The sequence below is a fragment of the Cydia pomonella genome, chromosome 12 (assembly GCF_033807575.1).
Source record: "Cydia pomonella isolate Wapato2018A chromosome 12, ilCydPomo1, whole genome shotgun sequence".
Lineage (NCBI taxonomy): Eukaryota > Metazoa > Arthropoda > Insecta > Lepidoptera > Tortricidae > Cydia > Cydia pomonella.
This window is the reverse complement of record NC_084714.1, coordinates 2,040,581-2,062,806: the sequence shown is the minus strand read 5'-3', so window position 1 is coordinate 2,062,806 and position 22,226 is coordinate 2,040,581. Positions and strand designations below refer to the sequence as shown.

The window sequence follows — 22,226 nt, the reverse complement described above, 5'->3', positions numbered from 1 at the left end:
GGCGAAACGTCTGCTCGTTTCCCAAAAAAAAATCAGCTCCCGGGATCCGATTCTCACTTGAAGATAGGTTAATATTCGCCAATACTTTGCGCTAAAGCGATTCCAAAACTACAACGAGCTTATAATTTTGAATTAAAAAAATGCGTTTTTATTGCCAATGCAACGAAAGAAGTTATCAACGCGCCTTATAGAGTTTTCTGCTGGTCAAAGGGCTGGCCAATATTTCGCAGACGGGCCACGACTAGCTTTCTGGGCACCTTATGCTCTGACCACGCTGACTTGGCACTAATTAGGCTCTAAGAATACATACATATCCATATGAGCTCCATACTTGGCGTAGCACTTGGCATGAAAACTTAGCGTGGTCCGACTCTACCTAGGTCACGATCGGACAAATTTCTTGTTATAATGTTTTTTCACCACACCAACTGGTACAGGCTCTCTAGGTTGTTCCAAAACTAATGAGAAAGTTGCATTTTATTGACATGCGGGGTAATCAGATGCAAATTTTGAGTTGTGTCCTTATGCTAGCTGGTAGAATTGACTTTTAAATGATGATTTTGAATAATATTGTTTTATTACGTTCATTTGGATTTGATTTGGTTTGTTTTTTTTTTTTGGTATTTCATAGTTAGTATTTTCCTCGCGTTGGTGTGGTGAAAATGTTATTTTCGAATTGTGAGCCCTATTTGTCAAATACAAAGGTTTCCACGACAAAAATCATTAAAATCGCTAATCACCTCGCCAATTAATCACCAAGCTTACACGCCATTGTAAACTCATTAACCAAATCAGTGCGATAGCAGGGCAATGACCTGACACTTTTTATTTTTTGTCGTTAGCGAAACACGCGAACCCTTCGAACTGCCTCAATTATTGATACGGTAAAGGAAGGACGTAAGTAACTGCAACTTATAGAAATATAAGGACGTAAGTGACTGCAACTTATAGAAATATAAAGACGTAAGTGACTGCAACTTATAGAAATATAAAGACGTAAGTGACTGCAACTTATAGAAATATAAAGACGTAAGTGACTGCAACTTATAAAAATATAAGGACGTAAGTGACTGCAACTTATAGAAATATAAAGACGTAAGTGACTGCAACTTATAGAAATATAAGGACGTAAGTGACTGCAAATTATAGAAATATAAGGACGTTATTGACCGCAAATTATAGAAATATTAGGACATAAGTGACTCCAATTTATAGAAATATAAGGACGTAAGTGATTGGAGTTTAGTTTTTAAATGTGATATTTGTATGTTGATTGGTCCTTTAATACAGAACTTAAAAGTGTGCAGAACTAGTACTGCTATTATAAATCGCATTGAAAATAAAATTATGACTTTAATTATTAATTTGTAACACTACAACCCACTCGCCTTTAAATTTAAATACGCACGAAGCGGCTCTTAATGTTCGGTCCTTCGATTATAATTATTCCCATATCCTCATCCACTCAACAGTATAGCGACAACCTGACGGCTAAAAAAAGCACGAATCCACGGACGTGCTGTATTAAAATTAACCAAGTATCCTATGCAGCGTGCTTAAAAACTTCAAGATAAATTAGTATGCTTAATCAGGCCTGCCAACCTTTTTAAAAAACTCTTAACCTGTATAGTAGGCAAAGGCACGCTTCGTCAGCCAAGCAAGAGTGCTTGGTGCATAATCTGGTAAAAATAGAGCCTCTTGTCTGTGGTCGAGTGTCGCTGTCTATGGGACGGCATATTTTTTACTTTTTCGTCTCAATGATGCATTACATGGCGCGCTGAAGTATGGGGTGGTATTATTAACAATGTTTTTATGCACTTACGTAGATCTAGATCCTACGAGATCTAGATTCTAAGAGTAGGGCTCCACTCATGTTGCAACAAATTGCAGGTGTTTTCAGATATTAAGGATCGGCTAAATAGGTGCAAAAGATTCAATCGATCGATCAAATACAAGATCAAATTATTGGTGACTCTGTGGAGGCCTTAAACTGTATTTAAGTATTAATATTGACTTTAGGTATCATTATTACTAGAAAACTGTGACGTGATATTTCCTTACCCGGGATGGGATTACCCCGGAGGAAACCCGCGCACAATAATGTTACTAATAATCAAATCTACGCGAAATAAAAAAAAATGTGAGGTCAACCTTATCGCACCTATTTTTAGAAAGAAGAAGGAAAAGAAAGAGCACGGAAGGCAAAATGCTGCTGGAGAGATGCTCTGCAGCAACTCCAACTTCATTTGGCTTGTACTCCCTAACTATAGAGGTACAAAATTGTACAAATTCAGTACCAATTGTGTACTAAATCCTCATTATAAAAAATACCAAAACGCAATGTGGGGTTGCTGGAGAGCATGACGTAAAATTTAAACAAATATAACCGTGTTTTAGATCCCACCACGACGTTTTAGTACCTACCAGTAAATTACAAGAAAATAATATTTATATAAATGCTGTTCATAAAAATGATAAACCCGGCGTAAGCTCGCCGCAGCTTATCTGAAGGAATGAGCTTTCCGATTGAAAAAACGAGGCCAAGAGGATTTTTGAGCTTATGCAAACGTAGGTATTCTTAATATAAAACCTATAATACTAATTGGGTCCATGCTTAGGTATTGGGAATAAATTGGATAAAAATGCCTTAATTTTTTATTTTATTATATACTTTTACGCTCTACTAGAATGCTGTTTTACGCAAATGCCTTATAACTTCCATAAAACATGTCTTTGGTTATTTTTTAAATACCATAAAACCAGGAGTTTAAATATGAACCAGGAGACTGTAACCATGTCAACGAGTAACAAGAAAAAAATTAAAAGTTTATAGATTTTTCAAACTTGTGACATCAAATATATATTAAATGATATGGGAATGAGATTAAGACAACTTCTTATGACCTGTAGGGCTAAGATGGTCGGCTTTTTATCATTTGTCACCATGCCTGGAACGTTCTAACAAGTATGTAAGTGCGAAAGTGACAGGCATAGTGACAAGCGATAAAAATGGAACCATGCTGCCACTGCTGCGCTAATATACCCGGATAAGATTTTTCTGACAGTTTTGTTTCATATAATCACGCCTATTTCCCGGATGGGCAGGCAGGGTAGGGGCAGGCAGGGTAGGCAGAGACCATCAGTGATAACAGCAAGAAGTTATGATGTTTCTACTACTTATAGGATTACAATGAATTTCATTTATAACCGCAGATTTACACTCATGCGACCCAGAATTTTCTTACCCCTCTTCCCTATTTAGTTGTTTCGCATTCCCTTAACTTTCAGCATTAAAGAGAATAACGTGACCCAAATTCAGCCTTGTTTCTTTTGTGAAAACCACTTACATCAATTAGATTTCCTTTCAATACCTTTTATGATTCGGTGGACCCAAGTAAATTATTCAAACTATTCAAAGTAACATTTCATGTTTCAGAGAAATGCGTTCGGTTTGTCTCTAATTTCAAAAGGTCTTAAATAAAAAGAGGATATTATTACTTATGGCATTTTAGCTCGGGTGCATCTCGTAATTAGCTTAAAATAAACTCGTCTCTCTTCGGTAGGCTCAGTTTGGAACGCCCATCCTCTCACAGATAATAACTGAAGATCATAGACTAACGACTTTGTTTTTTTATGGCGCTAAAAAGTTATGTTGTCATAATTTCTGATCCGCGGTCGTTATACCTTCAGTGAAATTAAAAAAAGGAACCGTTTACATCATTTTATTTTTTAAATTAGATAATTCAGTGACAAGTAGGTAACAGTGTATGCCAGTTGCGTTTTAAATTGAGTTTGAATTTGAATTTGAATTTTTGAATTTTGAGTAAATATGTATAAATAATACATAATTAAATAGGTTCCTTTTAAGGACTTGCCGAAAAAGTCAAACCGCCAATTTAAAATACAATTAAAATAATTATAAATTATTCACCACTGAGATGATTTCATCGGAATCTATCCTTCTGAGAATCTCGACCGAACTCCGCGCACTGACTCACAAGAGCAAAAAATGCTTTAGTTAAGCATCGGCATGAAATTCCACATAGCAACATGATGTAAACGCATAAGTAATATATTTATACATGTAAAAAATCTAATACATTACGTTTATACAAGAAAATCAATTTTGCAGGAGAAAAATAAGACCTTATACGTTATGAATCTGTCCTGCACCAACATAATATCTTATTTATCTGTTTGACCTAATGGCTGACAAGTAGAGAATGCCTTTTGGCATCTAGGTACAATTTGTAGATGAGTTCGACTACGCCTAATTTTTTAAATTTGCCGCCTTTTCTACTGTCAAAATTGGCTTGCCAGACGATTTATGCTTGCCAGACCAATTAATGTGAATAAAAAACATAAGGCAATTTCAAATAAGTGCTTTATTCGTTACTCGAAACCCTAAAGTCACTGGTCACTTATCACGACTGCACAAATACAGCTCATAACTCACAAACTATTACAGAAATACTAAAAACAAATTAATTATCCATTACTGAGTCAAACAAAATATGTCATGATATTTTGGCCACTCACGTAAATTGGATCGTAATAAAAAACAAAACAAGACTCTATGGTAAACAGATTCTTTGACACCTGTGTCGTTCAAACACTAAAATGGAAACGTGAGAGCATCGAAGCTGGAGTCCTAGAGGACATTAGCATTTGTCGAGGGGAGTTGTGGACCGAAATAACGCGACGGCGCGTCACCAATGCGCTTCGTTTGCTTTATGGACAGTTATTGCGAGCCTTTAATCACGGCGGCCATTTTGAGGATTTGTGTAACGTCAAATTTTGGCGCGAAACGCTGTGACAAGTTTGTTTATGGTCACGGAGCAGCAGATAATGTTTTTTGAAATACCATAAGAAAGAAATAATTAGGTATTGCTGTTAACTTGTAATTGCAAATTGCATTGCTTTAATTATTTATTTTATTATCATATTAGCATTTGATCATTATTATTATGTCTGTTTTTTACAAATTCTCGGGACCATGGGGTCCCGGACATTTGGAAGGCGTGCGTGGGACCGAAGCCAACACGTAGAGTCCCCTTGTAATAAGACAATTTACTCTAAATGTAACGTGACACCAACCGACGATTATCTCTGTTCACACTATAGCAGTGCACCCAAGGACAAGCCCCGGTTAGTGTAGGACTATTGTAAAAAAAAGGGTACAAAAATCATTATTATAATGTTGACGTATTTTAAGTTTTAGCTAATAATAAATGAAATTGAATTAAAGACATCTTCAAATTCTTAAAACATGTCTTTCCATACCTAGTTGAAAATTAAATGTTTATTTTATTTCATTTTAGTATATGGAAAACCAACAGCGCTATATATATCTAGAACTTCCAATAGAATTACAGAGCCAATTACAGGTTCTCACTTATAGAAATACAATAAATTATAAAAAGTTTTTGCCCATCTTAATTTACACATACAAGTTCCTACAGCATAAGAATAGATCTATATATAAATAATAATATATGATTCATTTTTACAAAAAAAGAATTAAAAAAAAGAAAAAGTAGTTGAATCCTGTAAGTACATATTCAATAATGCACCGAGCCCTGTCCTGCGCCAGAATTATTGTCACCCATGAAGTGTCTAATTAATTTATTTTTTATTACTAATATTTATTACTTGCTAAGTATTGAAGATTTTTGCAATACCACTGCAACGTAAACTTTGGATGCGAATTGCTGAATAGCGTGATCGCGTGATTATAAAGTTGCTATCAATTTTTATTGTGTTTCATAAAACGCCAAAACTACAAACAGATAGCTAAGGATAAAGTTTACGTTAAAATAAATAATAGGTTATTTATTAAAACATTTTATCGGCTTTATCGCGAATTCATTATGATACTTTTTGCAGCAGAATGTCAAAACAGAGATTAAGATAAAGGTAAGTTTTGAAATAGGTAATCTAATCATGGTCGGCATCACGTATGAGTATTTTATTGTTACAAATATACTTCAATAAAATCTTAATGAGATTCCTGGCACGACAATAAAATGTACCAATTTATCGAATCGCAGTAGTGCGTGCCGGTTAACTGAGTGCATTTGTTATTTGAAAGGTTTATTCACAATTAAGTACTTAACATTTAAATAGTTAAATTGCTTTTCCGTGTTCAGCAAATACGTTTTAAAAGTACTGACTGACCATACCTGTCGAGTTGTCAAGTTGTCCCGGAACATTGTTTTCGATGTAATTACAAGAGGCATTGTCTGAATGGGACATTATGTTATTGCTTGGCCTTGAATGTCCCAATCAAAAGTATTTTCTTAAATTGCAGGCATTACGACAAGTAGTGCATAAAATCGGCCAGATTCGAACTTTTAGATACATACGTCAAATATTAGGTCTAGATACGATATGGATCGGATATGTCAGTGTCAAAACTGACGTGTCTTCAAACAAAAACGTCATTTACAGTACATATGGGGCTACTTTATAGCACTAGTGCGAGAAGTAGCATATTATGTTACTGTGTCGAACATTTAAAGGGCCATATGTACTGTAAAACGTTGTACGATACATGTGCGAATAGGTAATTCGCAACTCGTGTCGATTTAAAACACTCCCTTCGGTCGTGTTTTAATTTATCGCCACTCGTTTCGAATTTCCTATTTTTCGCACTTGTATCGTAATGTACTATTATGACACTGATATATCCGATCCATGTCGTATCTAATATTTGACGTATCGTAAAGTTCGAATCGGTCCGAATTTTTCAAAGTTGATTTTTTCAATGTGTTATTCAGCATTGATGCCTACATCTATTAGTATATTTTCAAGCTAATTGAACAAATACGTAGCAACACAATTAAATTGTCGTATCATTGCTCTTTAATCCATGCTGCCGATGACTTAAATTACTTACTACCTTTATATTTAGATGCATTTACATCAGTTAAACAATTAATTTAATTAAATATATTAGAACTTTCTGTTCACGCCACAACTCATCTAAACTGTAGGTATGCTATTTTAACACGTGGGATGGCAAAAAACACAAACAAACAGAAGTAACAGAACTGTTTATTTTATGCAAAAACCACTCTATAATTAATCATTTACATATTACTGCATTTTGCTTTCAAAATCTCAAAGGCCACGTTATTTTGAGCACAATCCTATTGAACGCATTCAATGCCATTCTGTTGTCTGCATTCGATGCGCGGACACCGCATTTAATTATATTGTACCACTCTAATAATTTACAGTGATGCTGCAAATCAAGATCATCTCTGTATAAATGATGTGTATCCTGAGATACTATACGTCGAAAAAAAAATAGATTAGTGAGTTTTGCTGAAATATATTTTGAGTGAACTAAGGTCAGTCAGGGCACATGTAACTACTCAGCTAGAGCCAATCGTATAGCACACTTTCGCCAGTCATAAAAAAAGGTATAAGTGGATCTAGATCTAGCTCTTGACTCACTTCTTGTATTTTTTTTTATACTACGTCGGTGGCAAACAAGCATACGGCCCGCCTGATGGTAAGTAGTCTCCGTAGGTACGCCTGCAACTCCAGAGGAGTTACATGCGCGTTGCCGACCCTAATAACCCTCCCTCCCCTCGTTGAGCTCTGGCAACCTTACTCACCGGCAGGAACACAACACTATGAGTAGGGTCTAGTGTTATTTGGCTGCGGTTTTCTGTAAGGTGGAGGTATTCCCCAGTTGGGCTCTGCTCTAGATCTGGAATGACATCCGCTGTGCTGTGCCCTACCACACAAAGCGAGATGTCATTCACAATGCCCATACCTCTCTTGTGGACGTAGTTTAAAGACGTACCCGGGTCCCGGGTATTTTTAGAGTAGTTGCATTTGCCCCATAGTTCCAATTTGCAAGTGCCCTGGCTGACCATATCTAAAGTAGCTGTCGATGGTATTCAAAAGTTCCAAAGCCTTATTCATGTATTTATTATGGGAAAAATGCGGAAAACTTTTAAAGTGATAACATAAATATCTAGAGACATATTTTTCTGTGAGTTCATTTTCTAAGCTCATAATATTACGAGTCGTGCCCCACCTATTCACATATCAACTGCGTAAGCAGTTAAGCAAAAGTAGACTATGAATCTGCGGTAATAAGAACCAGTAACATTCATATTTAGACACCTGTTAGTCCTGCAAGGACTGAAGCACACTGAAGGGCTGAGCAGCGTTCATTAGCCAAGCAAGCCCTTCACTCGCTTAGCTTATATTTAACAGCCTTGATTTGTCACCGTCTACGTTTTATTTTTCCCTTCATGTTTACTCTCATTTATTCGCTGCGATCCCTTGGCTGCGTGTACAGTGCATTGCCCCGTACCGAAATAAATTGTCGCGACGGAGTGTCGTGCGTACAACCGGTACCGATGGCGGCCGGATAAAGAACCCAATGCCAGACATGCTGAATCGCGTTCCCGCCAAAAGGAGCTGTCACTTTCGCGTGGTTACGTTCCGATTCACGCATGGCGGTTGACTCGGGGGCTACTTGACATGCCACCGAAGTAAGCGAGCGATGAAAAGCGCGCGAATCCGGAACAACACACGTTTTTTGTCTTTAAAAATTTTCATTCACATGTCTTTTCCTTGAGTGATTCAGTGTTTTTTGCGGACAAAGGACGTCGTTACGTCGGGACATCGACAATTTAATTAACACGACGTTAAAATATGATTCTTTCTCCCCAATGTTCAGGTTATTTATTGTCGACACATTTATACGTTCACGACTGCTTTTATTTAAGGAAATAAATAAACACTTTCCAACTAAATATGCGAATAAACTAAACTGGCGTTTCAATCTTATTACATATATATGTATATTCTAACATAATTATATAAACTATTCAAAATGTTAATTTTCCGAAAACACTTAAAGGCAATAAAATTAACAGTAGCAAATAGCACGTCTTAAAATCACCCAATAGACAGTAATCGGTTCTCCGAACAATGTGTTAGACGCTGTATTTAGTGCCTGATTCACTTCAGTACGAGTATATATGCACCATAGTTGGTAGAAGGCGTGGACCTTAATGCAACTGCGCAAAGTCCACTATTGTGTGTTTCTTTTGCGATCGGCAATGAAAACGAGTGGCACAATTAACTGACCAATCGAGAATCGTATTGCAACGATATAAGATCTAATGTGTGTCGCTATTAAAGTTACGATCGACAATGAAAACGAGTGTTATTCCAATCGCAGTTCCATTATAAGTTCACGATTGAGAAGATCGTCTATCTCAATTTCTAATGCTTTTACATTATTGGAGTGATAGAGAAAGACAAGATTATATTTTCGAGGTTCGGGGTGGGTTATGTTGTTATACAGTAGTAATTAAAGTTAGAAAAGGCTTTAATGAAACTCGTCAATGTTTAGATCAGAAATATTTTATACCTTAATATGTCTTATTCTGGTTCAACTTGTCTGGGCGCCAATGGTGCATTACAATGGGGCGGTATGTTTACAAGCTTTTATTTAACTTGCAATGTATGTATGTTCGAGTCAAATCTTGCAAACATGGTGATGGACAATGGATGTGGCCAAATAAACAAAGGGTTTGTTACAATTGTCTTGATGAATATTAGTTACCTGTTGGAAGAAAGGTCCAGTATGTATCTAATATATATTTTACTATTTAGATGTATTGTACACTACGTATTTATTTAATTGCATATGTATGTATGTGTAATCTTATTATTGGCTACGTGACTGTTTTTGTAAATAATGTCAAACGATCTTGATTTTCCTGAGGATCAAATGTCTATATGGGACTCATGGCATTTAAGCAACACAAAGATCAGAAATGAGAGTTAAAGCCTGACGCCCGCACTCGACGATTGAAACGCCTCTAACAAAATGATAAGGTGATGTGACGTCACATCTTATAAGTCTGTCCTAAATGTATGGAAGATCAAGGAAATTGCCATTTTGACCCTGAAATATTGCGTTTATGTGTATAGTTGTTCTACAATTTATTTTTCAATAAAATGTAAGGAATCGAATGGTACCATTTTCTTTTATATTTTTGAAAGACAAAAAAAAATGTTTGAGACTTCGAAGCCTTGTATTTTTTTATAATCTCAATATAATTTTTTGAATTCCACTTTTTTATAATGGATGGCTCATTTTCTACCCATTTAACAAAATTTTGTTATAATATTCAACATGTGTCAAGTACCCAATTCCTATTATTTGTTATTTATATCCTACTACCCTAAGGTTGTCTGGAAGATATCGCTTACAAAATATATATATATACACAATACAATAAAAATCTTTATTGCACAACCTAAAAATAACATTTACAGAGATACAAACATATTACATAAAGACAAGAAGAAGTAACAATAGGCGGTCTTATCGCTAAAGAGCTATCTCTCCCAGACAAACTTTAGGTAGTGGAGAAATGATAAATTAATTTAAGAGGTGCAAAAAACTAAATTGGAAACTCCATAGCTCTAAAGAAAATGCTTATACATATTGAATCTACAACAATATAACTATAGTTATACATACATTAAATAAATAAAATAAATAAATATTACAGGACAGTATTACACAAATTGTCTAAGTCCCACAGTAAGTTCAATAAGGCTTGTGTTGAGGGTACTGAGACAACGATATATATAATATATAAATATTTATAAATACTTAAATACATAGAAAACACCCATGACTCAGGAACAAATATACATTATTACATTATTATTATTAATATTATTTTTATATATGCAGAATACATAATATATAATCTTATTTATTTATTTTTATTACATACATGGAAATCCAACTGCTTTAAACGTTTCTATAAGATACAATAGAAATACAGGGCCAATTACAGATTCTCACTTATAAAAAAAAATGTAACAAAGATCAAATATAATTACAGTTCAGTTTCACACCAAGTGCCTACCTACAGCACAAGCCAAGGTTCAATACATATATAATATAGACATATATACGTTTACAATAGGGAGCGTGCATGAACTGTAGGAGGCAGCACAGGAGCCGTCAGATTTTTGGCGCGAGGCGTAAATGTGATGTTTATTGTTCCGATGTAGCCCACAAGATGGCAGAACCTACTATGCACAAGAAAACACGTGACGTGTAAATTTACATGTTTATGGTTCCGATTCAGCCCAAAAGATGGCAGACCCTCCAACGCACACGGTCTCTATACTATACTTGTAGCCAAAAAATAAACCTAAGAAGCCAAAAGTATATCTGGCATGAATGACATGATATCGTTCGATAGCTAAGCTTTAAATATTTTTGCAGGATATTAAGCTAGAGTCAGACCAAGATCAAGTTCGCAGCGATTTTTACAACCCAGACAGTGCAATCCTTATGTTAAACGTCAAACTTGAAATTATGACGTTTACTTACCACTTACACAGGTGGGCTATCAAAATCGCTGCCAACTTAGCTTGTAGACCCGGACTAACCCGGACATATAACTGTTTTGAACCCGGGTACGTCCTTAAACTACGTCCAAAAGAGAGGTATGGGCATTGTGAATGTCATCTCGCTTTGTGTGGTAGGGCACAGCCAGTGGATGTCATTCCAGATCTAGAGCAAAGCCCAACTGGAGAAGTACCTCCACCTTACAGAAAACCGCCGCCAAATAACACTAGACCCTACTCATAGTGTTGTGTTCCTGCCGGTGAGTAAGGTAGCCTGAGCTCAACGAGGGGGGGGGTTTAGAGTCGGCAACGCGCATGTAGCTCCTCTGGAGTTGCAGGCGTACATAGGCTACGGAGACTGCTTACCATCAGGCGGGCCGTATGCTTGTTTGCCACCGACGTAGTATTAAAAAAAAAGAATCTACCTTAAGCCATACGCGTCACGTCCCCAACAAAGAAGACGTTTTTGTGGAATGCCCCCAACATACTCGTAACATGTTCGAGAATCGAGTCATAATAATGTATATTTATATACATACAATGTTAGTCATAGCTTAAAGTGCTTAAAAAACACCAGCTTTCGTACGAATGAGTGTAAACAAATTATGTTTAGTTTAAGTAAGACGTATTTTTATGAAGGTTTTATGTTCGCATGTTATGGCTGGGGCAAAATTAAATTGGCAAAAATTATAAACAACTATGAAACTTTTTTAACGAAACCTTGACACAAAGTAACAGAAATAATAAATAAATGTTATAGGATAATTTTACATAGCTCGACCTAGTCCATAGTAAGCTCAATATACTCGTAGCTTGTGTTATGGGTAATATATGTATACTCGTAATAGACGACGATGTACAAAAAATATAGTTATATACAAGGTGCCCGCGATGAAACGGAAAAAAATCAACCACGTAATTCCTGAGGTCATAAGAAGGAAAAAAATATATACAAATTTAAATAAATTCCGCCAAAACAATTTTTTTGTATTTTTTTTACTTTTTGTATACATAGTAAGTGCATGTTCTTGGAAATTTTATGGATTCATATGAATTGGTACATTTTTTTCGTAATATCTAGTCTAGAGAGAAGAGTCGTGGAATGTATGAGGCCCAATACATTCTACGTCTCTTCTTTTTCCGAACAGACTCTTTTCGAAATGATCCTTGTCACTTTGATATCTGTCAATAATGACGTCTATTCTAGGTCCCATAGTGGGTGGTTGTCGTTGAGATTCAAGATGGTGAAGACGTCTCGAGAATATTTTTTTGTTTTGCTCATTTATGTTGTTCAAAGTGTAGTATTGATAGCTTATTATGCAGTGAACTATAGTGGTAGTGTGCAGTTAATGAAAAACTAATCTTGAATCGCGTTTAACCATGTTTTAATCAACGCCCGGCAATCCATCGTGGCTTTTAGTAAAGTCCAGCTATCTCTTTACTAAAAGCAACTACCGAACAACGTCATGCTCTACGAGCACACTTAAAACTTACAATGAAACTTGACATTGGCAAAATCATCATAGATTTGATGGAAGCCATATTTTAAAAGAAGAAGAAGGTCCCATAGTTTCGACATCCAAAAGGCGTTTTGCACTGAAACACAATAAAAAAACTTTTTTTAATTGGTATTAACTCTAAAACTAGGCGAATTAAAAAAAAGTTAATATGACATTTTTGTCTCTAAAATACGATCCGGAATATACTGTTATAAATCTTTCCGTTTCCTCGCGGGCACCCTGTATAAATGCGTATGTGCATAGAAATCAACCATAACTCAGGAACAAATATTGGTGATAAACACAAAAGTAATGCTCCATGCCCTTACCAGCATTCGAACTCCTTCGTAGGCTGGGTCACTACCGACTAGCCAAGAAAGCCGTCCAAATAAGTTGTTAATAACCTAATTAGCGCTGAAGATGTGAAAGTCCATAAAAAAATCTTTTCAGTAACTCAACCGATTTAAAAAGCAATCAAAATTACTTATTACCAATTTACCACCCAGCACACTTATAGACCCATTATATCGGTGCAATCAAAAATAATTGTCCTAAATCCACAACTAACCACAAGAACTTATAAAGATTATCTTATATCTCAATTCTTACACCAATTCTCGCTTGAACAGTGGCGAAGTTAACTTTGCAGGAGCAGAAACCTTTTTCATTGAATTTTGAGTCTTATTTGGAGTGTGTTAAGGAAGATGGGTGGTGTTTTCGGGTGCATTAGGGTTTAATCCGAGGAGCCTGCCGAGCGGGTGACGTCTGCGACCATCCGTGAACCCGGTACGGTGCGCAGAAACACGATTTATTTACATGTATTTTTATGATATAATTAATTTTAATGACTGAAATTACACCCACAATCCCGCAAATTGTGGTTTTATTGTGTCATCATAGTCGTACTGATTTATCAGAGATAAATAATTATGTGATGTTTTCTTTTTAATAAAAGATAAATTATAAAATACATAATACACCGATTCGGGCGAGTGTAGAGCTCGCAGCTTTGTGGAACACAAACACACCGTTCTACAAATTGCTATAGAAGTGTACTCAATAACAACGAATATTTCCATCATTATTTTACGCCTCAGGTATATGACTAGCGACATCTACCATAGAGCACCATGTAGACTATTTGAGACTGCACTGATATCTCGAACATTATTAAGCGTTATTAGTAACATTTCTCGTTTCTCTATTAAATAAAACTATTTTTGCGAGCAGAGAGCTCTGAGGCGTAACTATAAACATTTATTTGGAGGGATTAAAGTTTAGCTTTGGAATTTAACTATATAAATTATGGGACAATCTTACAAAAATCGACCAAGTCCCATAGTCAGCTGAATAATTCTTGTGTTGTGTGTACTAAACGACAATATACTTAGAGCCAACCGCCACTTGCAACAGCAATTGACAGTCAAAGTAATTAGCAGTGAACTATGAAATTTACAATACGATAAAATAAGATTTTGCGAACGTTTTAACGTTTTGTGCAACCAACCCATATAGGTATAATAAACGTTAAAATAAGTTATTTTGCCGACCGTAGCGGGACGCAGGAAGGGGCGGGCCGACTGGACCAGTTTCGAGCGCCCGCGCACTCCCGACCACTTGCCCTGCGCAGCCGTAGGTCAGGCCTTATACACCACAGAGGCCCCTGTTTCACCACGCTTGACAATAGGATTGGCCGGTGGAGTATTTTACAGAAGGCAAGGCATTGGTTTTAACTATACGAAGATAAATACTTAATAGATTTTTGGACCCGGGTACGTCCTTAAACTACGTCCAAAAGAGAGGTATGGGCATTGCGAATGTCATCTCGCTTTGTGTGGTAGGGCACAGCACAGCGGATGTCATTCCAGATCTAGAGCAGAGCCCAACTGGGGAAGTATCTCCACCTTAAAGAAAACCGCAGCCAAATAAAAAGACCCTAGGACCCCACTTATCGTGTAGTGTTCCTGCCGGTGAGTAAGGTTGTCAGAGGTCAACGAGGGTGCGAAGTGGGTCGGCAACGCGCATGTAACTCATCTGGAGCTGCAGGCGCACATAGGCTACGGAGACTATTTACCATCAGGCGGGCCGTATGCTTGTTTGCCACCGACGTAGTATTTAAAAAAAAAAATTAACGGCGGACGCAGGCGGATTAGACCAGTTTCGGGCATCCGTGCGTTCCCGACCACTTGCCTTGCGCAGCCGTAGGTCCGGTCTTGTGCACTGTAGAGGCCCCTGTTTCATCACGCTGATGATTAGCTTCATAACTGTTAATATATATATTCAGAAGTCAATAGAATCTCTGTGGGATTCAAATGTTTCTAATACCTCCTATGGACTGGACCTGCTTCATCACCCGGTCACTATTGAATAGGCGAGGAGCCCGCCTAATTTCAGGATGGTGAAATATTTAATAGTTTTGCGAGGGGTGCGCGGACGCAGGTAAGGGCGGGCCGACTGGACCAGTTTCGTTTCGACCCGACCACTTTCCGTGCGCGCGTACAGCCGTAGGTCAGGCCTTATATACTATAGGTAGACCATGTACAGGCGAGCATTCAAAACGGGTCATTTTTATGTTCATATCTAGAGAGGAAAATGGGGGCTAAGTACGTATGTAGGGAGAAATGGCCGTCCCATCTCCTCCTAAACCAACCCTCTAAGATATATCTCCGACCAAACTCACCCTAATTAACTCCTAATTTAAATTAATCACTGCATGCATCCATCATTCTACACCCTCCAACTATTTACTTACATTACGTGCACAGACTGCCGGCTTTAGATGCCGCTTTATGAACCGATCACGAGGCGAGGTAACCAAATAGTGTATAGTTATAATTTTATAAAATGTATATGTATGTTAGTCTATAAGGTATTTGTAATATGGGCCTTGTTACGTAAATCAAAATATTAAATAGAATAAAATATAAATAAATACCATGCGCTCTTGTGCTTGAATAATTATATGTAGATCACCACTTTAATTGGTAGCATCTTCCTACACCATTTTGTATTACAACATGTTTACCGCTAAAACTAATTTTAGTTAATAGGTACTCGAATTTAAATCGTCGTGAGACACTAAAATAACAATAAAACAACAAACTAAAGTAACATTAAAATAATTCTACGGATTACACTCACGTATTTTTAGTCACTCGCGCGACATGTTTCGGAGGGCTTAGGTCTCCTTTCTCAAGCACTAACATTTGCGTGTAACTTGCATATAATCTAAGCTCTTAACCGATTGTGAAGTGAGGAAATATGGAAGTGTCACAAATAAACGTCATATTTTCATATAATTTGGACTTTATGTTAAAGCTTGTTTTGTACCTAAATCAAGCTGCAGTTTCTACTAAAAGAAGCTTAAAAGACTTAAGCTATAATTACATATTACAAGCTTTTGCGGAATGCAAACCAATTCATAAATATGAACGCAATTGAAATAAGAAGTTTCGATCTCATCTCATACCCTGGCAAACCAATTCATCAGAAGACAAAAGAGCGAAATGCAGGAGAAAACCAACCTTCACGCCTATATTTTTCAATCTCTCTTCTTTTCTTCTAGATTTACCAGAAAAAAAATGGTCGGTACATGATGACTGGTCTGATGTTGATATTTTGTATGGGAGTCAATATTCTTTCGCGATTTCGAAATTGGCCCCCATAGTAAAAGTTGCTCAGTATGACCTTTATATTCACCCCATAAATGATTGCAGATGATTAAAAAAACAGGACTAGTCTGTGCGGAAAGAGAAGAGTTGTGGAATGTATGGGGCCCAATACATTCCACGACTCTTCTCTTTCCGAACAGACTCTAATTTGTAATGGCAGCGAGTCCGTACTACGTAGTATCATCATCATCATCATCATCATCATATCAGCCTTTTATCGCCCACTGCTGAGCATAGGCCTCTCTTCTAGTACGCCACTTATCCCGGTCCCGAGCCAATCTCATCCAGAAGTGACCCGCAGTCTTCCGAATGTCGTCCACCCAACGAGCCAACGGACGCCAGGCACTCCTTTCGTCTGAAAGCGGCCACCACTCCGTTAGCACTTTGGCCCACCTGCCATCACTCTGCCTGGCAACATGTCCCGCCCAGCTCCATTTTAATTTGGTAATGACGTGTCCGACGTAGACGACGACTACGTAGTATGCTGCATCTAAAGTGTGAGATGTGTGATGAATATTAACCCTTTAGTCAGAAATACTCCGTGGAAACCCGCGCGACGAGCATTCCCACCACCACGTGCTGTAATATAAGTCTTATTGCTTAAAAAGAAAATAAAAGTTCTATAAATATATGGTTTCCTAAATGGAAGCCTGGGACCCAATTTGACATAAACAAACTGAATAGTACATTACGATACAAGTGCGCATAAGTAGGGAATTACCTTTTCGCACGTGTATTGTACAACGTTTTACAGTAAATATGGCCCTTTAAACTGTCGACATACGCTCGTATATTGCTAGTTGCCGCACTAGGGCGGTAAAGTACCATATGTACTGTTAAATAATTTTTAATTTTCAAAATAGTGATGAGGTTGATTTTAAATGTTTTTATTTGACGTTAATTTAGACCCAGCATTATATTTCTCTTGATCTCATGCAAATTGGAATGGGTACAACACATGAATATGAACTAATATTTCAGGACGCAGTTTTTGGTTTCAGAATTTCTAGAGCGGTTTCGAAAAAAACAATAGGTATCAATTGAAAATATATTTTTAATTTATTTTCTTAACTCATGTTGTTGTAAAATATAATGAAATTGCAGTCATTATTACATATTATATTACATTTTATATATATGTGTGTCTTATATTTATAGTATGTATGTATGTTTGTATTTACATGATCTATATGTAGTTTATAAGTATATTAGTTTGCTTTTCTTTTTAATTCATTGACTGTTTTTTTTTTCTCTCTCTGCACCAATTGCAAGTGTCTCTGTTTGACCCTAGTCCGCCATTTGTACATTATAGTATATATTTTGTGCAATAAAGTTTAAATAATAATAATATTATAGGGACTTTACTATATAATAACTCGTTTTAGATATTACCTAGACCTACCACAAAATAAAAATGACAGTAATCAATGTATTCAGCATGAACTCAGCATGAACAGTTAAAGTGCATTATAGAATTTAGCTAAAAACCGCATTACGTAGATATTGATTAATCTAAGTACTACTTATAATCTAACTAAATAACTACTCCGGTACGAAAACAAACCCACACACACGTTTCCATCCCACTATAATTTAAAAGGGTTAAAACAAAAAGTTAATTCGTAGTGACACCCCACATGCCGAGCCATCCGGCGTATAAAAAAGCCCGCAGATACAGAAACGTCATTATAAATTTGAAAAAAGAAAATCGACACGTAATCTGTCTTTCTCCCTCTGGGATAAGCGAGTGGATGAGACGGAAGAATAAAGACCGGCCCAGACGTGACGGGATCTGACGTTTCCTCCGCATCGAACGATTATAAACAGATGTTATTCAGCCATAAATCTCTGTCTTGGAATGACGTATGAAAAGTACTTTACTTATAAGAGTTATAAGATTTGCGTTTGTAAGATGTAAAATTGATGGTAAGGCTTTTGTTCGATTTACATTGCGAGGAATACTTACGTTTAAAGATAAACGAGAACAAAATCGACTTTATAAATTGTGTCGGTATTTTAATAAACATACCGAATTTTCATTGCATATTTAAGACAAAATGGAACTAGGATCTGAGTCTACGACTAACCGATAAACACGAAAAAACGATAAACAATGAACTAGCAAAAAACATCGTTGTAAAAGCAACATCTTTAATTTGAAATCAAAACAACTGAACACCAACGGTCATTTTAATTTGTTCGAGCACATTCCAATTTTAAACTGGAGCGTACCATAGTCATAGAGCGATCCGAAATAAAGATATGGTTAAGATTGTGGCCGATAAGTTTGTATAGTAGCACGATTTTATCTTTAATCGACTAAGTACGTTAGTGGCCAGAAGACAGATCGGGCTTTTAACAATGTGTTTCAGAAGAAAGAATCTTTAAGTCTTTTGTTTTATTCGATTACAATGATGATTCATGTGATAACCAACAATAATAACATTATTAACAAAATTGGTGACTTTAAAGAGTAAAACCTGTTATGCACAGCGTTTTGGTTTGTGCAAAAAGTTTAGTCACTACTTTATTAAATGCCTTCCAGTCGTTGAGAGATAATTATATCCGGAATTCGAAGAATAAACCTTAGTTTTAATAACTAGGTATATTTATTCAATTTGCTACATCGTCCGAACTAGTTGGTGATCGCACTTAAAATACCCGTTCGGTGTTACACGTACAGAACTGACAGAACGCCATATTTTTAACTCTTAAAATTTGTCTTCAACGTCCAACAGTCATCGATTCATCGACATTACGACATAACTTATCCTGTCCAAATTGTAACACAGTTAAGCGATTTTAGGCTTTATTGTATAGTAGATAATATATGAAAGTTTGTTTTTTTTTGGAGGGAATCTGATCTAGCTGTCAAAAACGTTGACCGCAAAGAGAATGTGACCGCAAAGTTCCATTACTCATTCGTTTGAGCGACACGTGTAAATCGTGTAATACGGGCTTAAATATATGTACTTGTTGCTCCGAATTAGGTTTTTTATTGGTTAAGTTAATGCAGTTATTTGATATTGTAAATTGACGGTCATTTTACATGTAGTAGCCGCTTCATCATGTCAAGAGATGTTACGATAACAGCAGCAATTTTATGTGATGTGACTGATGTGGATTCATGTATGTAGATAAATGTAAAACAAAGACTATTAAAATTTTAACCCATGTTACCCTAAAGGGTTACACTAATTACCAGTTCGCCGGACGATATCGGCCTGTCAGTTATTCGAGATTGTCAGCTTTTGCGAATAACTGACAGGCCGATATCGTCCGGCGAACTGGTAATCAGTGAGCCCCTTAAAACGGAATCGAAAGACACCTCATACTTCAAAATCGGCTCAGTAGTTTTTTAGCTACGGTGGAACTCACAAAATAAAAATATATACAATTAATACAAGCCTTTCTTACAAGATATATTCTTACAAAATTCAAAGGAATATTTCACTGAATTTCCAAAGAAAAGTAAACTCGCATCGCAAGTCTCATAAACAGTATCCACAACATTAGGTTGCGTTATCCGCCATTTGTTTCCTTATTGCCGGAAACATTTCCCGCGTTTTTGTAGTGTTCACTCGGTCATTAGAAACTGAGCCGACTGCTATACACTTTTCCAATGAAGATGGACACTTTCGAAGTCATCTGCATTTTATTTTAGTCTTTTTAACTTGTTTTCGCTAAACAGAAGGAGGTATTTCGTCTTAAACCTTAGCGAATTTGAAAGCTGCTTTAGGTATTCAGGACAACAGAATAGAATATAGTCTGAATGTCTTAATTTAACAATACTTTTATCATATTTACCGGTAATACACTATATTACTATAATTTACTTCTACTTTCTAGTTATAAAACGTACTCTTCATCTTTAAGGCTATTTTGCTAAAAATGTTAATATAATTCACACCGAGCTCCATAACTCAATCCCTAGTCATGCCATGTCAAATCCTAGTCAATAAAGCAACTATAAACCGTCTGCATTAAGCTCTTGGATACAACACGTCACCTAGCGTGCCTTATCACGAACCAAAAACTTTTGCAAAGCAATTCCACCCTTTACTTTCGCTACGTACGAAGCAACTTCTCTCACGGCAATATAAACCTTATCAGCGTTAAAACAAAGCTTAAAACAAAATTAAACCATCAAGGAAGATACACCCCCGAAAAAGTTATCAGTAGAATTGCAACAATGCAAAGTAATGCAATAAATCGAGTGAATTTCGGGTAGCGTGAATCACATAGCGTGTTTCAGTAGCGCATAACTGCAGGCGAAGAATTTAATAAAATGTCACGCCCGCAGTGCCAGACGTTTTCGAAAGCATATTCCATATTGAATGCGGAAACAAAGCCGATAGACTATTTAGGTCACGTGGAGGTAATATAAGTTGGATATTTGAAAACAGGGATAACGTGAACAATACACCTGTATTTACACTTGCTAACCCGAAGTAATCCTCACATACAATTTTCCTCTGTTTATTTACTTAATAAGAACTAGATGTTAACCGACTTTTTCTTTTATTTTCAGACACGACAGCACCATATGTCCTATACAAAGATGGCGTGGAGCGGGCTCCTCCAGGCACGCAGTGGGGCGGAGGCGTGCTCGACGGCGGCTACCAGCCCATGCAACACCAGAGCCCGGGCGGGCCCTCGCCGCAGCCCGAGCCGCAGTTGGCCTCCCCTGCCCCCTCGCCCTACCCTCCAGCCCCCCCGCCCCCCGACCAATCCGCAGAAGAAGCCGCCCAGCAACTCGCACAGCAACAAGCTCAGCAGCAAGTCCAACAACAGCAAACTTCACCTGAACACATGCAGGTCGAACAGCAGCTCCAAAACCAACCACAAACACAACCAACCCAGGACCATCTCGACCGCGGACCCTGCTTCATACCGCAGCCAGACTTGAACCAACAGTACACGCCGTATTTCAAAGAAACCAGACCCGCCAGCCATATGTTAGGTGGCGGCGGATTCCCGCTACATTACCTAAAACAGAACGGAGGCGTTCTTTCGCTAGAAGGCCCGCTCGACCAATACGGAGCTCCCGAACTCCGCCACTTACCTGACATAGTTCAACCGGAGCCGCCGAAGCCGCGCAAACACAACCCTAATTCGGAACTAAGGCTGTTCAAATGTTTGACTTGCGGGAAAGACTTCAAGCAGAAGTCGACGCTGCTACAGCACGAGCGTATTCACACGGACTCGCGGCCGTACGGCTGCCCCGAGTGCGGCAAGCGCTTCCGCCAGCAGTCGCACCTCACGCAGCATCTCCGCATCCACGCCAACGAGAAGCCCTACGCTTGCGTCTACTGCCCGCGCTCCTTCCGGCAGCGCGCCATCCTCAACCAGCACCTCCGCATCCATTCCGGTGAGAAGCCATATACGTGCGGGGAATGTGGCAAACATTTCCGCCAGAAGGCCATCCTGAACCAGCACGTCCGCACACACCAAGGCGAGCGCTATTCACACATATATGCCCCTCCCTCCTCCGCGCGCGCGGCGCCCGCCGCGCCCGGAGCGCCTGCCGGCGCCGCGCGCGCTCCCCGCCGCCCCCAGCACGTTCGACTCGGTCTCGCATCCATTGGCCTTCCTATCAAACAAATTCTCGATCTCCTCGGCGCGAACCGTTCGACGCTCCTGT

General features: G+C 37.7%; 1 protein-coding gene across 1 annotated transcript in view; it reads left to right on the top strand.

The window, feature by feature from the left end:
- The window catches only part of LOC133523250 (zinc finger protein 3-like), a 75,971-nt gene that overhangs the window by 52,330 nt on the left and 1,415 nt on the right, over positions 1-22,226 (top strand). Inside the window, exon 2 of the mRNA XM_061858732.1 lies at positions 21,114-21,953. Coding sequence (XP_061714716.1) covers positions 21,114-21,953 — 840 coding nt within the window. The remainder of the gene's footprint in view (positions 1-21,113; positions 21,954-22,226) is intronic.